Source organism: Myotis lucifugus, unplaced genomic scaffold, assembly GCF_000147115.1.
Source record: "Myotis lucifugus unplaced genomic scaffold, Myoluc2.0 scaffold_780, whole genome shotgun sequence".
Taxonomy (NCBI): domain Eukaryota; kingdom Metazoa; phylum Chordata; class Mammalia; order Chiroptera; family Vespertilionidae; genus Myotis; species Myotis lucifugus.
The window spans coordinates 26947-36401 of record NW_005871828.1 but is presented as its reverse complement, the minus strand read 5'-3'; the positions used below and the strand labels follow the sequence as shown (position 1 = coordinate 36401).

The window sequence follows — 9455 nt, the reverse complement described above, 5'->3', positions numbered from 1 at the left end:
AATTACTTTAATTCCTTGTATTAAAGCCGACAGGGCTGCAGCATAGCCACTCCCGGCCCTCGGCTCCCCCCCCCGCCCCGTGCGCCGGGACTCCCGCGGAGGCTTCTGGGAGTTGTAGTTCGTTCTGCCCTCGGTGTCACGACGCGATTCCTGTGCGTCCCCGTGGGCCGTCAGCGGCTCCCTCAGGCCGGAGCAGCTTCGCTCCGCAGCGGGCGTCTGGCAGCCGTTACCCGGTGCGGTGACAGACTGGAGTGGGCTCCTCTCCCCGGGAGCCGCCGCGCCAGCGCCCGGAGGGGCGCCTCAAAGTCTAGCGCGAGGACGCAGTCGTCTGGCTGCAGATCCGGGAGGTGGAGGCAGCCAGTCTCCCGCAGACCCTCCCTCTCGGCCCCTTCAGGGTGCGGAGCCGACCCGCCGAATCCCTCTTTCCCGCGCGGGTGCTGAGGGGGCGGAGGTGGGGGGCCCGGCGGTGCCTGAGGGAAGGGCCCGTCGGCGCTCCCAGTCGCCCCGGGACGGGGAGACCCTCCCCTCCGTCCTGTCCCCGCGGCGCACCGAGGCGTGGGCATGGGCACCAGGGTGCGCACCGCTGCCATCTGGGTGAGTCGGTTTCCTCTCCTCGTGAGAAGCTGCCCCGAGGCCGACGGGCCCGCAGCCCGCGCCTCCGGGCGATGGCAATGCCCCAATCTGACGACGGGACTGTTGCCGGACGGTCAGGATCCTGACAATCGGGGAGGTGGAGAAGGTGCTCGGGTCGGGGAAGCTTCTCCGAGGTCGTTTAGGCGCCGCGACCCCCTCCTTTAAGGGACGCCACCAGCCACGGGGCGTGCAGCGGCGCCTTAGTCCACGGGGCGACTTGCAAACCCCAGGGCGACCTGGGCCGTAGGGACCCGGACGTACCGGGTCGGACCAGCGCACCGCCTTCCGCCTAAGCAAGCACTTCCTGCTTCCCACGCCCCTCGCGCTGGGGCCGTTGCTAAGGAAACGGGGGTTCAGGGAACCCAGTCCCCGCGCTGCCGGGCAACGCGTCCTGGGCGCAGGGAGGGACCGCACCGGATTGCATGGCGCTCGGAAGCCTGTGCGAGTGAGACAGGAGTTTCAGACGAGCCTTGCTTTCATCTCTTCGCCATATTTCTCTCTCCTGGAGGTAACCAGTTTGATAGTTTGTAGTTCATCCTTTCAGTGATTCTTTTGGAATGATAAGCAGACAGACACACCTGACCTGACTCATTGCTAAGCTTTGTCAGGAAGCCTTTTTTTCTGCCCTGAGCCTTTTCCTGGAGTTCAACATGCCTTGTCTCACACGTACATCTTGGATTTTGTTTTTAAGAAATTTTTTGGAATAAGCTTCCTCTGCACACTTTCTTTTTTTAAAAAAAAATATATCTTATTGATTTTTTACAGAGAGGAAGGGAGGGATAGAGAGTTAGAAACATCGATGAGAGAGAAACGTCGATCAGCTGCCTCGTGCACACCCCCTACTGGGGTTGTGCTCACAACCAAGGTACATGCCCTTGACCGGGATCGAACCCGGGACCTTTCAGTCCGCAGGCTGACGCTCTATCCACCGAGCCAAACCGGCTAGGGCCACAGTTTCTTTTTTATCTCCTCCCGTTCCCTCACCGTCTCCGATGATTCCTTAGATCCTCTTGTTCTCACAGGCCCACAGCACTGGTGGGCCACTGGGTGACTTTAGGAACATGTCACCTGCAGCTCGGAGCCTGAGGAAGGGGCTCAGACTCCACTCCAGGGAGCTGCTCCCAGTTGGGGATGAACAGTTACTGGTGACGTTGGAGATCTGCAGGGTGTGGCCCATCAGGAATCTTCCCTCATTTCCCACATTTCCTCTGCGGGGAGCTGCCCTCTGCATTTGGGTCACATCCCAGGTTTGTGAGGCCTGTCCCCTAGGTCTTGTGGGTGATAGATGTCTGGGCTTTTGCTTTTACTATTCTGGTAGGTCTCCTATTTCTATGGGGAGTTTTGGGGGAGATTAAATAACCCCACTGCTACTGACCTCACCCTGCTCTCAATGGCTCAACAACAAAGAGGAACAACCAGTGGGAGAGGTTAAGTGAGTTTGTTCATGGACATAGAAACAGTGAGAGAAGGAGCTCTAACTGAAGCCGGCCCTTCAGTCAGAACCTACTGCTGGCGTAAGCGCTAAACAGGGTTTTCTTCTGAGCACCTAGCGTCAGTTCTTACGTAAGTGGCTGCCCGAAGGGGTGGAACTCTCAGGTGCTCATCGTGCTTGTGGGTTCCTGGGGCCTTTGCAGAGTCTGGGGTGGGGGGACTGTCATCATGGTGTTGGGGTTCCCGTTTTAATTTCTCTGGCTTCTGCCCCTCAGCAGTCCTGACCGCGGTCTGCAGAGCACCCAGCCTGACCTGCAAACACGTGTTGCTGGGCCCATAGGATACGTGCTCCCTAAAGTGGTTTGCTCTTGAGTCCACAGGTCCCACCCCTGCAGGATGGCGACAGTTCAGGCAATAGGATCCGAAAGCGCAAAGGTCAGGCTCCCATTGTGGGTCTGGGGACCCCTGACCAGAGGCCTCTCCCTGGAGGACCCCAGCAGAGGCACAAGAGCCACAGGACAGAGCAGGCCCTCGAGTGGCTGTTTATTTCCCAGGAACAGCGGGAAACCACAGAGTTCCAGGTGAGTTGCTTGTTCATAGATTCCCACTTCTTTATTTCATTCATTTATTTACTTTTTTGCTGGGGAGGGGGATGTGATTCTTAACTTCAAGGGTTAAGTTAATCACTCCTCAGTTTGTGGCCTGCTTATCATTCCAGTTCCTATCTACCTTTATTTACAGATTTCCTGATTTCTCCATATTCAGTTTCCGTCTTTTTCACCCCCTAACATTATTTTTAATTGACATTCTTTTGTTGATGTGTTTATAACATGTGCATTATTATTGCTGTGAATGTCTTTCCCTTTCACGTTGGTGTGTGCATGCACACCTTGCTGCGATGCTTGTATTTGTCAGCGAGCGCTTGTTCATGAGGCACCTATGCTCCTGCGTTCATCTACTCGGCTGCTGGCAGCAGGGCTGGCGCGTCCATGTGCCTCACACATCCAGCAGCACTGACTTTGTCTTTAGAAAGTGTGATTATAGTATGTCTCATGGGTTTTGTAGTCTTGGGAGCCCTTTGGCATTGTCAGGTGTTTTTTCTTTTTAATTGTAGCCATTCTAATAGGTGTGTAATGGTATCTCGTTGTTTTAACGTGCAATTTCCTAATGGTAATATGATGTTGAGCATTTTTATATGCTTATTTCCCATTCACGTGTTTTCATCTTCAGATCTTTCGCCCCACAAACTGGCCACTACTTAGAGCTCTCGCCTTTTGATTCCCCTGAGTTACTAAGGTATCTTCTCTCACAGTGGTCACTTCTGTAGAACCCTCCCCGTGGCTCCCCCAGACATTTATAAGCAGCATTGCTCTCCTCTTCCTCTGTGCCCATCCTGTACTCTCTATTTTATTTACGCCCTGTTTTATTTGTATGTATTTAACTCTGCACTGCTGAATGCTTCTTGCAAGCAGGACTGTATATCAAAGGCACCTAGTTGAATAGCTAGCACCCACAGGCCAGTAACTGTTGCAGAAGTAGGGTGACCAACCATCCGTGTTTGTTCCAGCTTCTTGGACTCCCAGTTGCATTTATATACGTTCACCTTTGATTTCCTATGCATCGCCGAGCACTTGTGGGCAGGAATCTGTTTCCACACTGTGACATCACCTGCAGCTCAGTAAGGACCTGGCACCTGATATTGTCATGTCTTGAGTGAAAGGCTGACTAATATAGTGCATATTGATGATGACGTTTTCAATTATTTTTTACTCTTGTCACAAAGTGAAATGTAATTAATGAAATCTCTAGGTAAGCAGTCTGTTGTTTCCCACAAACTCAGTCAGATCATCTGAGATTGTAGGGAACCTGGTGTTGCAGAGGCCGCTGTCGTTCATGGACGTGTGTGTGCACTTTACCTGGGAGGAGATGCAGCTGCTGGACCCCGCGCAGAAGCACCTGTACAGGAGTGTGATGTTGGAGAATTACAGCAACCTGGTGTCTGTGGGTAAGTGCTGCCGCCCTGAGAGGAATGTGTGTGGTGTCCAGGCTACTTCTTGGTCGCTGAAAGCTGGGAAGTGGGGAGTGGGGCTTTTGTAAAGACTTAGTGATTTTAAACTTCTGGTCAGAGGCCAGGTTTTCTTAGTCTCCCTTTGTCATCAGATGATGCTAGTGGAATGTCTTTATTTAGCCAAAGTACAAAAGGGCCGCTTCCTCATGCTGCCTCTTAACTGAACCGTCCCCTCCTTCAGCATCCCTGAATCCTGGAGGCTTCGGTCTACATTGTCTGATTCTCCGTTCACAGGGTATCAACACACCAAACCTGACATCATCCTCCAGCTGGAACAAGAAGAGCTGCGCGTGGTGCAGGACCGAATCCTAAGTCACGGCCATCCAGGTGAGTGATCAGGACATTTAGATTTTTACATTTTTATTTGGAATTGCGAAGATTCACGCAATAGGCCTTCCTTCCCCTGGCTGCCAGCACCGGTTTTCCTCCGGCACCCAGGACCCAGGCCTTTGGTCCGGCTGCAGCAGAGGAACCAAGTCTCGAGGGTAGGCTTCTCTTCTGCGGCCGCAGCGAGGCTTGGCTTCTCCGCTGCAGTTGCAGCGGAGAAATCAAGCCTCTTCAGTCTTAAGTCATCTTCAGTCTTCGCTCCGTGCCTGTGTATGCAAATTAACCGCCATCTTTGTTGGGTTAATTTGCATACTCATCCTGATTGGCTTTTGGGCATAGTGGAGTGATGACCAATTTACATATTTCTCTTTTATTAATGTAGATATTTTTATTTCTAGACAAAGTATGGGAGTTTGATAATCACATGGAATGGTATCAGGAAAATCAAGGCAAGCTGGGAAATATGGCAAAATACTATGACTGTACTGCCTTTGGGAAACTATGTATTCGTACTACAAATTGTGGTTTTTTAAGACAAAATCTTTATAAATTTGGCACACATGGGAAGAGTTTGAAATATAATATAGACTTCAGTATTAATTATGCTGGAAAGAATCCTAATGGGTTTTATGCACAAAGGGAATCAACCCTCCATTCTGAACATGAGCAGACTCTTTTTGGAATAAAATACTGTGAAAGTAATGAACCTGGAAAATTTGTCAACAAGAAGTCACAACTCATGTGCCCACAAATCTATGTGGAAGGTAAATCCTTTGAATTCAGTTACTGTGGAAGGTCTTCAGTAGCCGGTCATACCTTGTAGTGCATCAGCAAACTCAGGCAGAGGAGAGGCCTTCCAAGGGTGATGTATGTGAGAAAGACTTCAGCAGTAAGTCCTACCTCATTGAATATCAGCAAAATCATACAGGAGAGAAATCACATGAATGTAACGAATGTGGGAAAACTTTCCAGTTCAAGTCACAATTTTCTGTCCATCAGAGAGTTCACACAGGTGGGAATCATCACGAATGCTGTGCGTGTGGAAACGTCTTCAGTAGGAAAGACCAGCTTGTTTCACACCAGAGAACTCATTCAGCGCAGAAACCTTATGGTTGCAATGACTGTGGGAAAGCGTTTGGGTTGAACTCACAGCTCATTATCCACCAAAGAATTCCTACAGGAGAGAAACCCTATGAATGCAGTGACTGTCAGAAAGCCTTTCATACAAAGTCAAACCTTCCAGTACATCAGAGAACCCATATAGGGGAGAAACCTTATGGTTGTAGTGAGTGTGGGAAAGCCTTTACTTTCAAATCACAGCTCATTGTCCATCAGGGGCTTCACACAGCAGTAAAGCCCCATGGATGCATTCAGGGTGGGAAAGCTTTCAGCTTGAAGTCACAGCTTATTGTACATCAGAGAAGTCACACAGGAATTAAACCTTATGTGTGCAATGAATGTGACAAAGCTTTTAGGAGCAAGTCATACCTCATTATACATTATACATATGAAGTCTCATACAGGAGAGAAACGTCATGAATGCAGTGAATGTGGGAAATCCTTCAGTTTCAATTCACAACTCATTATACATCAGAGGATCCACACAGGAGAGAGCCCGTGTGAATGCCACAAATGTGGGAAAGTTTTTAATCGTAAGTATCAGCTCATTTCACACCATAGAACTCATGCAGGGGAGAAGCCTTATGAATGCAGTCTGTGGAAAAATGTTTGGTTTGAAGTCACAGCTCATTACACATCAAATAATTCATACAGGAGAGAATCCCTTTGAATGCAGTGAATGTCTGAAGGCCTTTAATACAAAGTCAAACCTTATTGTACATCAGAGAACCCATTCAGGGTAGAAGCCCTATGGTTGTAGTGAATGTGGGAAAACCTTTACTTTCAAGTCACAACTTACTGTACATCAGGGAACACACACTAGGGTAAAACCACATGGATGTAACCAGTGTGGGAAAGCCTTTAGTTTGAAGTCACAACTCATTGTACACAAGAGAAGTCACACAGATGTGAAACCCTATGGATGCAGTGAATGTGGTAAAGCTTTCAAGAGTAAGTCATACCTCATTATACATATGAGGACTCATACAGTAGAGAAACTACATGACTGCAATGAATGTGGGAAATCCTTCAGTTTCAATTCACAACTCATTGTACACCAGAGAATTCACACAGGAGAAAATCTGTATTAATGCAGTGAATGTAGGAAAGCTTTTAATAGGAAAGATCAGCTCATTTCACATCTGAGAACTCATGCTGGAAAAAAACCTTATGGGTGCAGTGAATGTGGGAAGACCTTTAGTAGCAAGTCATACCTCACTATACACATCAGAACTCATTTGGGAGAAAAACCATATCAATGTACTAAATATGGAAAAGCCTTCATTTGGAAGTCACTACTCATTGTGCACGAATGAACCCATGCAGGGGAAGATCTTTGTCAATGCAGTCATTGCGAGAAATCCTTCAGTGGAAAGTTAGGACTCATTGTACATCAGAGAATGCATGCAAAAGAGAAACCCTATGAATTCAGTGAATGTGAAAAGGCATTCGTTAGGAAATCCTAGCTCATTGTACATCACAGAACTCACTCAGGAGAGAAACCCTATGGATGTAATGATTGTGGAAAAACTTCCTCTCAGAAATCAATTCTCAGTGCATATCAGAGGACTCATACAGGAGAGAAACCCTGTAAATGCACTGAATGTGGGAAAGCCTTTTGTTGGAAGTCACAACTGATTATGCATCAGAGAATTCATGCAGGTGAGAGAGAAAAATTGATGAATTAAAAGTGAGAAACTTTCAAAAGTCAATTCAAATCGAAGAGAAACTATAAATGAAATCATCCCATGCACCGCAAAACTTATACTGAATGGAAACTTTATGAAGGCACAGCATGTGGAAGGGCATGCACAGAAAGCTGTTTTTACATTTAAAAAACATCAGTGCATACACACAGGAACTCCATGAGTTTGGTGAACCCTACAAATATTCTCAGTTGTAGGTCATACCTTCCTATAATTTTATACAGCTGTGGAACCATATGAATGAAATGAATGTGGAACAGTCGGTTTTTAGATATGATAAACTTCTCTGAGGAAATTTCATAAATGAACATCAAATACACACTTGAAATTCATAACTTATTAAACAGGAACATTTATTAATGATAGAAAAATTCTACTCTTTATTGCAAAATTCTTAAATGCAACCTTTTGCTGTAATAAAATGACTTACTAAAATACCTTTTAGTAATAGAAACCACATATATGTTATTTGTTTCCTTTATAAGTGGGCCCTGCAGATACCTCTTTTGTTATATACATCGATATGGTGTACATTTATTTTTAAAATATATGTATATTGATCCCTAGAGGAAGGGAGAGGGAGAGAGGGAAACAATGATGAGGGAGAATCATTGATTGGCTTCCTCCTGCATGCCCCCAACTGGGGATTGAGCCTGACTTCCTAGTTCATAGGTCAGTGCTCCACCACTGAGCCACGCTGGCCAGACTGGTGTATATTTCTAACTGGTTAGATTATCCTGATGTCTTTAGGATGACTAATTCCAGACTGTATGTGCACTCATGATGGAATCCTCATTCAAGGTGCAATGGCAAGGAATTGACCTTCTCACCTAAGTAGGCTGAAGTACTTGGGACTTCAAGTTTTTAATGGATGCCTACAGAAAAGCAAGTTGAGTTTTTTTTTGTTTTTTTGTTTGTTTGTTTTTTCCTGGCAGCATCTTCCAATTGTTAATTAGTTCTTTCTATATCAATTACCCAGTATAGCTTGAGGTACAGACACTTTTAAAAATATATATATATATTTTATTGATTTTTTACAGAGAAGAAGGGAGAGGGATAGAGAGTTAGAAACATCGATGAGGGAGATCGATCAGCTGCCTCCTGCATGCCCCCCAGTGGGGATGTGCCCACAACCAAGATACATGCCCTTGACCGGAATTGAACCTGGGACCTTCAGTCCGCAGGCCAACGCTCTATCCACTGAGCCAAACCGGTTCAGCATGGTACAGACACTTTTAATTCTAGTTCAACTGCCTTTATTTTAGCTATGTGTCATTTTTGTAATACATTTAAGTAATTTTGAAATATGTATGTATAGTTGTAGAGTCAGGGTATTGGTAAATTATTCTACCAGTTGCTTATTTACATAGTCTGTTTTCTTTACAACCTCACCAATTTGCTTATTGGACTGAGCATTATTCTGAAAGTGTTGGGTCACTGGCAAATAGATTAGGACTGTCTTGGAGGAATATGAGGATTCAAAACTATAAAGATTTCTGAAGCACCCTCCACCTTGTACTCTTTACTTCAGGAGGGCATTCATCTCTTACCCCTCTAAAAGTTGTTTCTTCCTTAAAAGAGGTATTTAATAATTTCTGAATGACTAATCCTTATTGTATTCAGCTCATTATACAGGATACAATCTCAAGATACCTAGGATGAAGCATGATGATTCACGGAAGGGAAAGGAAAATTTGGATAAAGAAAGAATTTCAGATATTTGCTAAACGATGCCCCAGAAATCCCTAGAAATACCATGACTGTTTTTTGTCATTGATGTTCCACTGAAGATACACACACAGTAAGAATAAGCACCTAAGGGAAAGTCTACATTCAATTTACTATTACCCAGGGTCACTTAGAATTTAAAAGTTACTGTATTGTGTGATGCAAATCCACATAAGACCAAGAGGATGGTAATCCAATAGTGTGGGAAAGGATAGTGCTGGATTTTGTTTGAAGCTTAAAAGCAATGCAAAACTTACCAGACAAATGAAACTTAACAGAATGATTCTATGTACAACCATTAAACAAAATTGAATTTCTGTTAAAAAATCTAATCTCTGGTGTGGGAATCTATCTAGTCCTTCCAACCTAGCCTGTAATAGTTCATAATTTTCAAAAAAGTTCAAGGAAAGTTAATTCCAACATTTAACAATATTTCCCAGTAA

The 9455-nt window shown here is 45.8% G+C and overlaps 1 protein-coding gene across 1 annotated transcript; it reads left to right on the top strand.

Moving 5' to 3' along the window:
• The first annotated feature begins 526 nt into the window (after window positions 1-526).
• Window positions 527-9240, top strand: LOC102436131 (zinc finger protein 268). The gene is made up of 5 exons (XM_023747031.1): window positions 527-594; window positions 2445-2645; window positions 3943-4069; window positions 4367-4459; window positions 8908-9240. The coding sequence occupies exons 1-5, from the start codon at window positions 562-564 to the stop codon at window positions 9009-9011; spliced, it is 558 nt and encodes a 185-aa protein (XP_023602799.1). The 5' UTR covers window positions 527-561; the 3' UTR covers window positions 9012-9240.
• The last annotated feature ends 215 nt before the right edge of the window (window positions 9241-9455 follow it).